Here is a 16516-nt window from a genome sequence, read left to right as displayed (position 1 = left end):
CGAACGAATCATCTGGCGGCAGCAGTATAGCTGCGGAGACACTAGAGGCAGCCAAAACAAAGAGGTCGAAGATGAGCCGTGGCAGGTTTATGGCTTGAACGCCGCAACCTTGCAGGAGAAGAAAGCGAGTGTCTGCATTTTTGTTTGTTTATTTTCCTCGTTCTTCAAAACTGTTTTATCTTTATTCTTGTCAATTATTTTCTAGTTTTCGTTCATTTCATTATCTTGCATTTCCACTGATACATGCCTCTCTTCCTCGCAATCGCCCGTATGATTTTCCTTGGCATTCCCCACCAAACCCTGGCCAATCACCCGGGGCGAGTATGTGCCATGTCAGCAGTGGTCAAGAAGAAGAAGAATAAGAAGAAGCGACCGTCGAGATACCCCAGGACCCCTTTCGTTGCGTCGTCCAATCTGTCAGCCTATACCCTATTAATTCTCCTTTTCCTCTAAAGCTCCTAATCATTCCAACAGTTCACCGCCTGTGTCTTGGCCACTCCCCCGTAGTGGGTATGTGCCATTCTACTCGAGGCCAACCAACCAACCAACCAACCCCACCGTGGTATGTGCCATTCCTTCAGAGGCAAGGAACAACGACTGCCCACCCCTTCTGCAGCAAAGCCATCCCTTCACACGAGGTACGGGCACCCGCACCTTTCTCGCTTTATTCGCAGCCATTTATTTCGTCTGCAACTTAGGGCGCCCGTCTTGTTCTTGTTTCCCGAAAGGTAAGCCTAATCCAGGCAGTACGTTAGCCTAACTTGACGTCGTTAAGGGATATGTCACCCCCTGGTAACTTGCCACACCTCCGACCACATAATGTGCGCTGCACACAGCGTAGCCACGAACGATTAATCTCAGAGATGTGCGGCGTGGCTCTTTACAGGTGAAGATTAAGACGGCGGCTCGCGGAAGGTCGCGCGGCAACTTCTCAAGTTTGGGCGTTCGCGTTCCTCCCACGTTCCCTGGCGGATCCTGAACGCAAAGCGCAGGTTAGAGAACGGCGCTCCAGTTTCCGACAAGCCACTGCAGGCTCATTCCTTGATCCATGATTTTCGTCGCTCTTTTACGCCACGTGATGGTATCTCCTGTGCTATAACATTTCGAACAAGATCAGCGTAATGATTTGGGGCAGCAATTTTCCTCGCATGATTTCTTTAACTTGTCTTGCAATTTTTCTCTTGCAGCACATAACGCGACTGCAGAACCGCACGCAAAGAGAGTTTTTTCTTAACGTTGCGGCGCTGCCTTCTTGTTTTGGAGCTAAAATGACTGCGGTATTTGTTAGAAAAAGCTTTTGACCAATTTAGTACAAATTTAACCAGCGTTCCATATTTCTTGATGCAGTGCAATTGAAATGCTCTCCTTTCTAACACCAATTCTACACCAATTTCTATACCTTCTTTCTACACCTCCTTTCTACACCTTCTTTCTAGCCTAGCTGTTTACTCCTAACAGAGAATACAATCCAAGTAACGTAGTGTTGTTCATTCAGACAACTCTGCCCAAGTTTCATATAGTGAATTGTCCTCAAGCTTTCCCTCAGTTGGACTTGACGGATCGTAACTTTTTTTACTTGGCCCCGCCTTTACGCGTACGTCTAAACAGCTACTGCCGCCATCTATAAACTTTCGCGCCCAGGTCACCATGCCCAAACCGAGCACAAGCCTCGGCCACAGCGGGAAGCATCGACAGTCCAGTGGGACGGAGGACGCCACCGCCAAGTCCCCTCTGCCGGGCCGCACGCCTTCGCGGATCGCCACCACCTCCAAGGCGGCGGACGTGAAGCCTACGGTTGCCGACAAAGCCCGCAAGAAGACAGGCCCGGAAGAGGCCGCTGGCCAGCACCCGGGCGAATCCGCTGCATCACCGGCAACAAGGACCCCAGCGAGAGGACACGAACGGCGGAGGGGTCCGGTCCAGTCAGTCCCGCGGGACGTGGCGCGACCACCAGCGGCAGATCATCCGGCTTCACCGTCAGCCACAACTGCGGGTTCACAGCCCAAGGTGGGAATTTCTTCATTTTGATTTGATATAGGATTAGAGGTCGCGTTCGAGGGAATAGCCGGCGTCCGTCCATCCACGTCACAAAAAAGAAATTGGTCCACCTATCCACCAGGTTGTTGGAAACTGAACACCATTGCATATGGAAGCGAAATTGATTCAAATTAATTCAATGCAGGTGCCACCTTTCCACCGTGGCGCTGCGCATCAGCTTATTGGTCGAGAGAGAGATAGCCTCCGGAAAAACCATTTGTGCAGAGATCAGTGTCACGGGAGCTCATGGTTCTCGGAAACTCCACCGGCGGCCGAGTTTCGAACAGCCACCTGTCGAGGCAGTGGCACATCGCTTAACCTCTAATCCAGTGCGCTCGTACTGGGATGAGAACTCCCTGTGATCCGTGAGTCCATAAATGAGAAGGACTATACTTGCGCAGGAAGGATGTGTATAATGTTATCACATTGTACCCTTATGGTTTAAGCGCCGACCAAATTTTTTCCTTTATTAGCTGCCGCTAGATGTGCCATATGTTTAAATATTAACCGCCCACAGCCTGATTTCACTGTCGGTTTACTTTCACCCAAGTCATAAAGAAGCACCAATGCAGGTTGAGCTGTGTACTTGTTCTAACTCCTAACATTAATGGCTCAGAGCAAAATTATTTCTTACGCTGTATGCGATTGTGGGTGAATTGGCTCACGGCGACAGAAAGATGGGTGGCGCAAATTGAACGTTCACAAGAGAGGACAAGACGGGACAGGCGTCCTATGCGCATCATTTGCGCCACGGATGGGTCGAAGGTGTGGGTAACTGGGTTGCATCATCGTCTCCCTCATTTGGAGTGAACCTTGTTATGCGATAGCATAGAACCCTCACTGGAATAAAAAACCGGCGTCGTCCATAAAGATAGGATTAACTAGCCGGCAATGGCGCTATCAGAGAGGAGAAATCCCATCGGCTGGAGGAAAGTAATGTCATCAGGCCGGCAGTGAATTACCGGAAATGAACGAAAGTGACGTCACTAGACCAGGAATGCCCATTTGGTTCGAGGGAAGGCAGGTCACCAAACCGGCAGTGACATCCGCAGACCAGGTTCGTCTGTGCGAAACTCCCCCTGCCAACCGTGGCAGGTTTTGTAAGGGAAGACCAACCTGCTTCTTGCAAGCCCCACCAGTCATTTACGGCAAAATCAACAGCTTATATCGTACCGCCACACATTATGGAATTAGGCGTCCCTATCTTTCCTTTTATAAGCCGCTTGCACATATCAGGCTTTCCCCATGGTCCTCATTTCTGAACCAACAAAACACTCCTGACTACTGCGCGATGGCGTTATGGATTCTGTTCAGCGGAGAACCCGGTTTTGTTGCCGGATGTTTGATGTTTTCTCGCGTCCTTTCTTGCGTTAAATTTGCTGTTTTCGCTACAAAAAAAAATATCAGTGAGGCAGAGTCATCTGTGCATTTTATTCTTTCGGCCGTGTCTGCTTGCGGTGATTTTAAACTATGAAGCGAATCCATCTGTCCCAGTTAAGCATCTTCAAGTTCGATGATGTTGCCTTTTAGAGCCAAGCTTAGTGGTCCGCGCACGACAGATTATAAGCCTGCCACTCAGATAAAGCGATGAATTCAACCGTAATTATAGTTTATAAGCAAATACCGAATGCTCTTACATCTTAACGCACATTTTTTCAGCTGACAAGTCCGAAAACCAGCGGAAAGCACGGGCATGGTGAAAAGCACCACCAACAGTATCGACAGTCGACCAAGCCAGAGCTTGCCGCAAAGTCCCCGCTTAGTTCTCCAAAGCCCACGACTGGCACCCGCAAGGACCTTTCCGCCGCAGATGCCACCGCAAAGTCCCATCCGACTGACACCTCGCTAATGCCGACGGCAGGCGTCGAAGCCCCCGAATGTCTCTCTATCCCTAGATCTCAAGCAATACCCTCGTCCGGTAGCGCATCTACCATCCCCAACATACGTTCCGCAGCCTCTGGTGGCCTTTCGACCTTCAACGGCGCTGAAACGTTCTCTCCAGAGAGCAAGGCACTCAAGCCCATCGCAGGCAATGAAACGCTCGAAGGCCTTTCGCCCATTACCTCGGCAGCGGTGTCCCCGCTAGGATCTCCAATTCCCACAGCAGCCTGCGAGGGCCGATCGGCTCCCAGTGCTCCCGAGAGTTTCCGTCCAGACATCATGGGTCTAAAGCATATGACAGACACTGAAGCGCCAGACACCCATTTACCCATTATATCGGTCGTGGTGTCACCAGCTGGTGGCTCTTCTCTAGTCCCCACCGTGATCCCTAAGGGTGTCGCTGTGTCCCGTCCAGGTGGAAGATCCCAGATGGCCGAGGAAGACCCCGAAGCACCGGATGACCTTTCGCCCATTACCTCAGCCGCGGTGTCCCCGCTCGCGTCTGCAATGTCCACCGTAGCCAGCGAGGTCCTTGCTGACCCCAAAACTTCCGCGAATGTCCCTCCCGACGACAAGCCTTCGACGCTCCCTGCAGTCACTGAGCCACACGAAGATCTTCCGCCTATTTCCTCAGGAGCGGCTTCTCCGCTCCGTGGCGCGCCTTCGGTCCTCACTGTAGGCGGCAAGAGCCTTTCGGGCAGTAACGCTGCAGCAGAGTTTGCTGCCGGTGGCGAATCTGTGATGACCATGGCAGGATTGGATGCACGTGATGGTTTTCCTCCAGTTATCTCGGCCGCGGTATCCCCGCTCGGTGGCGTATCTCCAATCCCCGCCGTTGCCTGCGAGGTCCTTTCGGCAACCGATGCTGTCGCTGGCGTTCAGCAGCAAACGAGTGCAGTGGATGCCACTGGCCAACACGAGTACGATGAATCGCTGGGTGCAGCAGCGCCCTCTACAAGGGCCTCAGCTGGAGAACAAATGCACAAGCAGCTTGAATCCAGCGCAACCTCTCCACAGCGAGCGACGGCCATAAACAGCGCAAGGGTGAGTGTAGATTCGCCGCCGAGAGTCGTCCCTGCTGTCGGGCCAGATGAGGTAACCCATTTCGCTTGATTAGACACGGTTAGGTTCCTTTCGGCTGAAGTAATTGTCTGGGAGGCACAGGTGGAAGGCTAGCTGAATTAACGGCAAAATTTTGGTGAGAACATGGCATCCAGTGCCAAATCTACACTTAGGTATCTATGGACGAAGTGTAGATATTGTACTCCACAATGCGGATCGGGTGCGTATAGGTGTGGACATGTAGTTGTGAGCACCATAATAAAGCACAACTCACTGAAGGATTTCTTCAGTTTCCGGTTGCGGAAAAAAACATTGAATTCCTGTTATGGAGTATGGACACCATATTTTTGGTTGCGTGTTTTTCTTTTGTCATTGCAAGAATGCATGAGGCATTAGTATGAATAGATCGGCACGGGATATTCGCCTACGATTCTGTACAGTATTGTGCGTTTTTATCGTGAATGTTTTCAAAAATTTTGTCTCCTCAACCGCTAGCTCGTTTGCGGTGACACTGCATACAGAGCTTGCGTATTAAAGTACCTTTTGTATCGTAGCAAGTTTTACAACGGTACTTACTTAGCTGAGCCGTGCATGAAGCGAAAACGTAATCGTCTGCATAGAGATCGGTGAACCAGAACCCGCAAACGCAGTTCTTTCGCTGAATTGCGATAGTTGCGCCATCTGTTTTCTGCAGTGGAAAGCGCACGACAAGGCGCCGAGGTGAGCGTTGCAAACAATAACATTTGAATGGTGAAGACTCGTTAAATCTGTTATATTTTTTCTGCCCAGTTAGCCGAAAATGTTGGAACCGCTACAGTTGAAACGGACGCAAATGCCGGAGCGGCATATTGAAAGGGACCGCGCATCTTGCAACACTCGCCTCGGAGCTTGTCGGGAGGCTTTCCACTGCAGGAAATAGATGGCGCCACTCTACGCAGACGATTACGTTTTCGCGGCTAGTACGGCTCAACCGAGTAAGTACCGTTCTCAAACTTTCCACGAAACAAAAGTTACTATAATACGCAAGCTCTGTGTGCAGTTTCACCGCAAACGAGCGCGCGGCGAGGCAGTATAATTTGTATAATAATGTATAACTATAATAATGTACAATTTTTGTGACGAAAAAGTTTAGTATAGGTTATGTGATGCATGAAAAAAAATCGTATAATCGCTGCATCGTTGCTTTGTCAGTACAGGGCTGATGCCAGCCTGCCTCGGGAACTGTAATGTCAGCGAATGAAGACGCTGCGATTATACTTGTTTCTCATGCCTTCTGTAACCTGTACTATACTTCGGCGTCGCTGCCGTCGTTCGGAAGTTAGAACCGAAACAGTTTGAGGGAAACTGAGAGTGCATTCATGCCTGAAACATCAGAACAAAAGAAGGCACGCAACCAAAATTTTGTGTCTACACTCCTTCATTTTATTCAAGGCAAAAAATAGTTGAGTAAACTGTAGTGGATTAACAAACCACATAAGGGTATCTTCGTGTAGAACTGCAAGGTGCTCCGATAACGACATAAAAACCACCATGTGAATACAGACTAACGCGCCGGAATAGGCATAATCGGCGTTAAGCGAACCAAGAGTTTCACTCTGCTTTGTCATCCTTATGATTCGCCCCTTGGGACGTTGAACCTCATAAACCAACCAACCAACCATAAATATTTTGTTTTGCTTGCGTCGCTTATTTTAGCAGGCCTGTTTAAACTTCCGTCATCACCGCAGGGTCACTCCGCTCGAAAGGAGCCCGACAGGCGCTAGACCGGATGTTAACGCTATGGCGTTAAATGCCCCGTTACGCAGAATATCCGGCGTTGGCTTTGCCGCCGTTGTGACCGAAAAATCACGAGCATAACGCTGGCAGGTGGTCCCCAGAGAGCAACCTAGGAGGCAGGTGGGCCACCCAGGTCACGTGACCTTGTGGCGTCATCACAACCTGCCCACCAGACAGCGAACTGTCCACCGTGGCATGCGGCAGTTAAGTTAATGATTGGGCTCTAGGGAAGAGCAACCTGGGCCGCACAAGGCCACCACCGGGAGAACCTGCCATCGCAGGGCAGAGGCGCATTAACCCCTGCGCCACTGTGACAGGAGCGATATGAGGACTCTCAGGGACATATGAAGGTAACGAATGACCAGTTGCGCATATATGAGAGGAGGAGGAGGAGGAGAGACTTTAATGAATAATGGAGAGGTCTGCCTGGTTATAGGCCTGGCATGCTACTCCAGATGAGGATGAAAGAAGAGGGTGAGAGAGAGAATGAAAAAAAAAGTGACATCAAACATACTCAACACTCACGCACTCTCACACACACAATGATTATCAAAGTGTGTCCACTAAAACCGTGTCCCTTAGATGGCTATCAAAGTATGTCCACTAAACCCGTGTCCCTTAGAAAAACTAAGAAAGCTTTTGTCCCTCGCTCAGCCGAAGTCGCATCAGTCCAGGGTCCAAGGACATGCTCCAGGTGCACGGGGTCGTCCTGACGAAGTCCTAAAGCACCTAACAGTGCCTTGCGATGAGTATTAAAGATTTGGCAGTGGCAGATCAAGTGTTGAATATCTTCGCGCACACCACATGTCGGGCACTGAGGGCTACTTAATACACCAATTCTATGAAGATAGAATTTAGTAAAGGCAACGTCCAACGAATTCGGTGCAGGCAATTACAGTCACGGCTATTTAAATTCCGGGGCATGCGGAATTCACAAACGAGGTCGATGCGAAAGAGGGGTCTGTATTGACGCCGCGGATCACACCACAAAGAGCGTTGCGTCTGCCAGGCTTTAGTAGCGAGAAGTCTCGCGCCATCACTACGACAAAAAGGTATCGGTAGGAACAAGGAGGTGTCGCCATGCGCCGATCTTGCTGCACAGTCAGCACGATCATTGCCTGCGAGGCCACAGTGAGCGGGTAACCAGTGAAGCACAACACGGTGACGTAACTCACAGGCCTCGGTGTGTAACCTATTCAAGTCATCGACGTTCTGCTCCTGAAGGCTTCCTGGTGAATTTATCGCCTGTAGTGCAGCGCGAGAGTCACTGAAGATAACCCACGCTTTTGGCGGTTGTTGTAGGATGTAAGTAAATGCAACACGCAGAGCAGCCAGCTCAGTAGCAGTAGTCGAGGTGCGGTGCCTTAGTATTGCTGAAATTGTGGTGGACGTTGACGGAATCCAGACGCCAATCGCAGATAATAAGGACGTGACAGAGCCATCAGTGTAGATTTGACGGTACGCGTTGTAGCAGCCGCATATATGAGAATTAACCCATTACGCTATTGCGTCATCCCCTTAAGGCGGAGCTTAAGTGATTGGTCGCTGGGGAAGAGCAACTTGGGCTACGCAAGGCCAACCGCTGGGAGCACCTGCCATCTCAGGGCAGAGGCGCATTACCTAACCCCTGTGCCGCTGTTCAAGGAGCGATATGAGGGATTCGTAAATGTAAAGTAGAGAATTACCTTATGCATATATGGGAATCAACCCATCGCCTCACAGCCTCAAGGCGGAGCTTAAGTGCGCCCTACAAATTTTTTTTCGTTGTTTGTTCGGGTTTGCGCAACTGCCTGAAGCCGTCTGTAGTTTTTGTTTGTCGCTCTCTTATTGAAGGTTGCCTCTGTACCATGCTGCTCGTATTTCGTTGCCAGAAAGTGTGAAGGCTGAATTTCAAACTCTCAACCCGTCCTTGCGAGCGAAACGCATTCTCCACGCGCGCAGAACTGACGTCGTTGAATTCCCGTTCACAGGACGAAAACCGTTCCCCCGACAGCGGTGCCAAGGAGGCAGCCTCACCGGCCTCCGGGAAACAGAAGATTGCGGACGTGATCGACTCATTCTCCGGTCTCGAGAAAATTGTGAGTAGGGTGGGCTACTCACTATTCCCAAAAGGCTACTCAGGCTACTCACTAGTCGAAGAACTCACATTTGAACACGCGATAACTCGCTGTCAGCAACGCATGAAACGCGAACAATAAAACTGAGGAAGCAACAGAAATACTCCAACATATTAGCTCCTAGAGAGCCAATACAAGCGAGGTTGTGGCCGCCGCGATGGCTCAGTGGTTATGGTGCTCGGCTTCTGACCCGAAAGTCTCTGATTCGGTCCCGGCCGCTGTGGTCGTATTCCTATGGAGGCGAAATTCTAGAGGCCCGTGTACTGTGCGATGTCAGTGCGCGTTAAAGAACCCCAGGGGGTCGAAATGTTCGGAGCCCTTCACTACGGCGTCCATCATAGCCCGAGTCGCTTTGGGACGTTAAAATCCGCATAAACCATAAACCAAGCGAGGTTGATTGAGTCTTCGCGCTTTCGAATTGACATTGCTAGTACATTGCTCTCCGCTTGTACAGAGCTTCCCCTGCCTAAGAATTTATTTTACCGTTCGTGTATCAGTTGTCTTGTACGCGTTTCGTTTCTTGCAGATATGAAAAACGCATGAAAAACTGACACGTGTTTGCATGTCGCTCGTGAACAACAGCGAGCGAGAGCGAGAAAAGTGACGTCATAGCCAGGGAGCCGTATAGCTCACGGCATTGGAGCTACTGCCTGCCAGTGTGAAAGGTCTAGGCTAGCATTAAGAATGAGTAGATCACGCAGGGTGACGTCATAGCCATATAGCTCTCGGCAGAGCAACCGCTGCCTGCCTAGCGTAGCATTAAAAATAACTAGAGCGCGCAGGATGACGTCATCGCGGACGGTGTATATAGTGGGCAACTTACCAGGCGATATAGCCTCAACACAGTCAACGAAAATATCCGGGGCTGGAAGAAGCCCCGACTTTTCAGCGTGCAAAAAGTGACGAGAGGAGAGGGCAAGGCGTGCAGACGCTGAAATTCAAAATTTGAATAAAGATAACCCGCCGCGGTGGCTCAGTGGTAAGGCGCTCGTCTACCCAGCCGGAGTACCCGGGTTCGAACCCGACCGCGGCGGCCGCGTTTCGATGGAGGCGAAACGCAAGAGGAGCCCGTGTGCTGTGCGATGTCAGTGCACGTCAAAGATCCCAAGGTAGTCAGAATTATTCCGGAGACCTCCACTACGGCACCTCTTTCTCTCTTCCTTCTTTCACTCCTACCTTCCTCCCTTCCCTTACGGCGCGGTTGAGGTGTCCGCCGAGATATGTGAGACAGATACTGCACCATTTCCTTTCCTCAAAAACGAATTTACTAATTTATAAGTCAGCTTCTAAAAGCAGATTTAAAAGAAATCTTGCTGGAGGAAATTCCTGGAGTGGCGTCCTCTAACATCCCAGGCATACCGCAAACGTGTTAGGGATTCTTTCAGAGCCCTTCAATTTTATTGCAAGTTTTCTCAAATGATGCGTTAGACATTAGATTACATGGATCACCACGTTCTATTCGCCTACGACGACTCAATAATTTATAATTCACTTTATTCTCTCATGCTGTTTCACTTGCGGTTGCATCAATTGAACGATGGCTTTGACGCGTACTTCACACTTAGGTAACGTGAGGCACAGAAAAACCTGCAATATAAACGCTGATACGGAGTTTCAGTTAACTACAATACGTAAACCAGCCTGCTTCTAGGGGCTAGAATGACATCAAACGACGTATCAGCAGTTATATTGCCGGTTTTTTATTCGTGCTTCGAGCGACCAAAGTGTGAACTGCATATCACAGCCATCGTTCGGTTCATGAACCCGAAACGTAAACAGCGTCAACGAGAAATTCAGTTATAAATTACTTAGTGGTCGTAGGCGAATACCATGCGGTAATCCATGTATTACAATGTTTAACGCATCCCTTGAAAGAAGAAAACACGTAAGCAAAAATTTGGCGTCTATAGTTCTTTAAAGCTTGTCGAATTCTAAAACCTCCTCACTTTCACTTCAATAATATTCTGGATGAAAACAAGAGGAAATGGGCATTAGCAAGGCGTTTAATGCAAAGGGAATATAACCGAGAGTCTCTTATGGTAACGGAAGCCGCCGCGGTGGCTCAGTGGTTACGGCGCTCGGCTGCTGACCCAGAAGACGTGGGTTCGATCCCCGCCACTGCTGTCGAATTTCAATGGAAGGGAACTTCTAGGGGCCCGTTTACTGTGCGATGTCAGTGCACGTCAAGGAACCCCAGCGGGTAGAAATTATCCAGAGGCATCTACTACGGCGTCCCTCATAGCCTGAGTCGCTTTGGGACGTTAAACCTCATAACACCGGAACCATCTTGTAGCAACTGAGTGGGTTCTAAGAGAAGGAAAAGGTAGCAAGTGCCGGCAGACAGTCAGGTGGGCTGATGAGGTCCCGGAAGTTTGCAGGGATAAAAATTCAGGGGGCACTTCGACGATCTAAAGTGCGCGGTGCGAAAGCATTTCCACGCAACTTTGGCTGCTACTGTTGACGCATCTGATGACTAACTTGTCATGATTCGTTAATGACTAACTTATCATGACTGGTCATGACTAGTCATGAGTAGCCAATCATGACTGACTACTCATGACTGGTTAATGGTTAGTTAGTCAGGAGTAATTAATTGGTCACTAACTAGTCGTGATTGGTTAATGGCAAAGTAGTCATGATTTGTTTATGACTGACTGGTCAGGACTAACTAGCTGATGACTGGTTAATGAGTAGTTAGTCATGACTAATTCATTGATGACTAGTTAATGACTAGTTAGACATGACTTATGACTAGTAATGACTATGACTGTGCACGATTATTCTTTGCCTTTTTTGTTTTGTTTTCTTTTCTGGTGCAACTTGTTCAACATACGCGAAATATTTTCTACCCCGTGCCCACTTAATGCATGGACACAGCTTTTAGTCATGATTTTTGCGAAGGTCATGTGTGCGTCCTTTATTTTGTGAGCGCAGTAGTTTCTTGAAACTATAGAAAAAGCTGATGATGATGATGATGATTTTTTTATTGCGCAAAGGGTATGTGCGGCCAAAGAGCGCCATGGCGCATATCTTCGTTTACTCAAGGCGGGGTCAAAGACGCATATTCCAAGCATTTCACCCTGAATAAGCCGAGCACCAGGCCAGGGGGAGATTCCATTGTGCAACCGGTGGTTAACCGGTGGGATTGGGGATCGAACCCTGCAACTCCCGCATGCGATGCCGATGCACAAACCAGTAAGCCACATCTGCTGTATTTATAGAAAAAGGCATTTCCAGTGTTTGTGCTCTACCCCACTAACAGAATTTTTTTTCTCGACTCAGGCGAGAACTCCGAGCCCGGTCCGCGAGTCCTTTACGGTAAAGAAAGAGTTTTCCCTGACCAAAGTTGGAATCGGCGTCGCGTGCCTCGCAGTCTGCGCCATCCTCTCCTTCGCATACTTCCTTGCATTCATCCCAAGACAGCATTGGAGCGAATACAGACTGTGCAACACTGAAGACTGCCGCCGCCATGCGGCGCTTCTTACCGCACGCATCAACTGGACTCTGGATCCCTGCGAAGACTTCGAGGCGTTTGTTTGTTCCGCGTGGGAGCCCTCCAAGAATCACCGCGACCTCGCTTCTTCCGTCTTGGACGAACTCCGGTTCACATGGTTTGACCGCTTCCCGGACACTCTGGCCAAGGGTTCGCTTAAGTTCTCTGCCGGACAAAAGCCGCTGGCCATGTACAAGATGTGCCAGGACAGCTACCCTTACGACCAGTCGCAGGTGGCGTTGGTCCACACCATGCTGCACCAGAATGGGTTAAGCTGGCCCGAACTACCCGAGGACCTGCAACCGCCCCTTGGCCTGCTCGTCGGCCTGAGTTACCAATGGCAATGGCCATTCTGGATCACCGTAAATATGCTGCAGCCAACTCCCTCCGGAAGACGGCGCATATTGATCAGGCAAAGCAAGATCCTGCCAATTATGTTGAATCACCACAGGTTAGTCTCCCAACACTACATCGATTACTGGAGGCAGTTCCTTGTCCTACTCTATCCAGACAGCGCCAGTCGACCATCGGTAGACGAAAGCGTCGTCAAAGAGATCCGCGCCATGGAATCAGAGGTGATAACAACGCTGATTGCCGCGGCCAAGTCTTCGGCACCACGGCCTGCGGCATTCTCCTTCGGCGAGATCGGTGCGCACGTAATCAATGCTTCTGCCACCGAATGGGCCGATGATTTCCAGTATGGTATGCTGCTCCACCCGAAACTCACCACGGAGGACAAGATTCTTAGTGCCGACGTCTCCTTCCTGGAGACAGTCGCCACGCTGATGGCGAAGTACGGAAAGCAGAAGCTGAACAGACATGTATCCTGGCTCGTTGTGCAATACTTTGGTATTTGCACTGACTACTCCCTCCTCGTGAGCTACACTGGCAGCAAGGAGAGAGCCGCGCTGTTTCTTCCGACATACTGCGCTTCCAATGTGGAAACCTCCTTCAAGGTCCTCATTTCCACACTAGCTTATTTTGCCCGCTTCTCGGCGCGAGACCGAAAGACCATCGACAGCGGCTTCGAGAGCCTTGTCCTGGCGGCCGTTGAGCGGGTCAACACCTCGAGTTGGATGGACGACGAGAGCAAGTCGCACGCGAGTCGGAAACTCTCATCCGTGAAGAAGGCTCTTTGGCCCGCGAAGTCGCTTCTCAGTGGCGACGAACTGCAAAGGCTTTTCGCAGACTTTCCGCAGGAGGAGCCGTCGTACGCTCAATACTGGATCAAGACGCGCGTGGCCGCGGCCTGGGTTAACAGGACTCCAGAATACGACGAGGCTTTGATGCTGCCGGGCAACAACTCTCCGTACTACGCAAGCTACGAGGACTTCACCAACTCTGTGGAGCTGGCGCTCGGCGCTGCCGCAGCACCGGCATTCTACAGCAACGGTACCAGGGCCATGCTGTACGGCGGCATCTTCTTCCTGATGGCCATGCAATTGGTTAAGGCCATAGACAGCACAGGCATCAGGTTTACATACAACGGTACCGCGATCGAGGATACCATCATTTCCGCGGAGGCGATGGGAGAGTTTAAGGCCAGGGCCGAGTGCCACCACGGCGCGAACAACGAGAGCGTCTTCCCCGAGGTACCAGCCGTGGAGGTAGCCTACGCTGCGCTCAAGAAGTCGCACCTCGGGGGTGAGGACGGGCCCCTGGGGCTTGGTGAACAGCTGCCGGAGGACAGAGTCTTCTTCATGACGCTCTGCTACCTGACATGCGGCCGTCCTGGTTACGAGAGCCTCATCGCGGCGGACTGCAACAAGATCGTTCGGAATTCTGCAACGTTCGCCCGTGTGTACAGCTGTCCGAAAGGATCCAAGATGAACCCCGAACAGAAATGTTCGTTTTTTCCTTGATTTAACCTGCTATGATTTTTGCCGTGGGCCATTTCACTTGACGGAACACGAAACGGTGTGTACGCTATATTTTTTGTTACTCAAGCGGAATTAGAGCTGAACCTGCCCGATAATGACTCACTATACTACGTCTTATTTGCACTGGGAATGTAGAAATTGCTGGCGCTACATGTAATCGTGCTCTACAGTACTCTTTTTTTCCAGGCAGCCATTTGCATGGAACTTTTGTGCAGGCTTCTCAGAATATTATTTTTCCTACACACTACTCAACGGCAAGTGTATATGTTCTGTGAATTGATCTTGGCATGATATTGTGTGTAATCGGTTTTCGCGTATTTTTCTGTCGTCCATTGGAACGAATGTGAAACTAAGCGACAATCTTTGCTAGTGCGTTTGAAAATATCGCACAGTGCTTGACTCAACGTGGCCTGTTGACGTAACGCGAAACATTTCTCTGTGGACGTCTTAGCATGGCTTTTGGCCAGCTTCGTATGCGGGAAGATAGCTGCGAGTATATCGTCACCGTTTGAGGCTGCAAAATGTCTGTGTTGCGTTTAAGCATCACTTTGTGGGCTCACTGCATGGCATGCATCTGCGATGAGCACTCCTATGTTGTTTGTTTTGGCTGTGGCTTTGGGTCGTATTTGTTGTGCCATTGTACCTCGAAAGTAAAGAAACCTACTGCCTCTCACATATCTGCATCCTGGCTTCAGAAGTATTTTCCCGCTCGGCAAGGGTGAAAACACGGGTATATAGAAATGTTATGAACAAGTCAACGTATGAGTTTACATTAAAATTAGATGCCCCCTCCCCTCAAGCACCACAGGTATTCGGCCCAATATTGGAAATGGATGGTTTCACGCTGGTCCTTTGTAGGCCTAGCCTTTGCGAATATATTTCAAGCATTGGGCTGAATAGCTGTGCTGCTAGGGTTGTAATAGCCAAGTCAGTTTCTAGAATTTCGAAAACGCGATTACCCTTTACGCTGTGGCTGGACAAAATTTGTCTTTCCTGACTTGTTATACATGCACTGGAAAGGTTGCTTTGCCTGCATGCTTTTAGAAAGCGTACGTACTTTTTCACGATGCCGCCAAAGTTTTGAGCCACAGCGCCGATAATAATGGTTTCGAAATTCTAACATGAATATTTTTTCTAACGGCAAGCTACAAACCTCTAATTGCCACTAAGCGCCTAACTCTACTAGTTAAAAAGTTATGCATTAAAAATTACCTAACCAACTTACTACTTAAGACGATTCACCGATTTTCTGGTGTGCACCAACACTGGCAATACTAATCCGCAGAAGCCACATTTTTACCTCGATTAGCCTATTTTTTTTTTATTTTTAAGTCTTCCCTGAAACACCTGGTACAATTACTTGGACACTAACAGCAAGTTCGACATACTTTTTTGGTTGCCATTGTAAATAAAGGGTGAGTCTTGGCCGATACGAAAAAACAAACGTTCTATTTTATTTGCGTGACAAATATGTTGCATCAGTGCAATTAATATGAGAGCACGTGAACCAGAAGGTTCTTGTAGCTACTGGGAAACTACGTAGAGCAAGCGCAAAATTCGCACAAAAATATTTATACTGACGATTTAGAACTCTCAATCATCCACGGCTACAATGTCAAACCTTATCTTAAAGAGCAAAAGTTTCTGTTCATGGGAATGAGAAAACTGGAGGCGCTATAGGCGACTCTATACTGGATATTTCGTTTCCAGATAAGAAATGCATGAAAGAGCGCATATAATGAATACTGACTCTCATTTTCCAAAAAGCTTGCATTGTTCTTTGCGGGACATGTTCTCACAGCTCCTTTAGTGATCTTGCTCCTGAAAATCTGCATCGTCATCGTCAGCAGCCCTAATTACGCCCACTGCAGGGCAAAGGCCTCTGCCATGTCTCTCCAATTAACCCTGTCCTGTGCCAGCGGCGGCCACCCTGTCCCCGCAAACATCTTAATCTCATCCGCCCACCTAACTTTCTGCCGCCCCTTGCTACTCTTGCGTTCTCTTGGAATTCACTCCGTTACCTTTAAGGACCAGATTACCGCCGCGGCGGCTCAGTGCTTACGGTGTTCGGCTGCTGACCCAAAAGACGCGGGTTCGATCCCGGCTTCGGCGCCGGAATTTCGATGAAGACGAAATTCTAGAGGCCCGTGTGCTTTGCGATGTCAGTGCACGTTAAAGAACCACAGATGGTCGAAATTTCCGGAGCCCTTCACTGCGGCGTCCCTGATGGCCTGAGTTGGTTCGGGACGTTAAACCCCAATAAACCCAGT

The 16516-nt window shown here is 49.6% G+C and overlaps 1 protein-coding gene across 1 annotated transcript; it reads left to right on the top strand.

The window, feature by feature from the left end:
- The first annotated feature begins 881 nt into the window (after positions 1-881).
- On the top strand, positions 882-14228 carry LOC149332978 (neprilysin-like). The gene is made up of 5 exons (XM_089555944.1): positions 882-992; positions 1642-2007; positions 3697-5013; positions 8727-8834; positions 12156-14228. The coding sequence occupies exons 2-5, from the start codon at positions 1648-1650 to the stop codon at positions 14226-14228; spliced, it is 3858 nt and encodes a 1285-aa protein (XP_089412070.1). The 5' UTR covers positions 882-992; positions 1642-1647.
- Positions 14229-16516: the final 2288 nt, after the last annotated feature.

Source organism: Amblyomma mixtum, chromosome 8, assembly GCF_055824585.1.
Source record: "Amblyomma mixtum isolate Tamu chromosome 8, ASM5582458v1, whole genome shotgun sequence".
NCBI classification, from domain to species: Eukaryota; Metazoa; Arthropoda; class Arachnida; order Ixodida; family Ixodidae; genus Amblyomma; species Amblyomma mixtum.
Note: the sequence above shows the minus strand (reverse complement) of the source record. Positions and strands in the feature narration are given on the sequence as shown.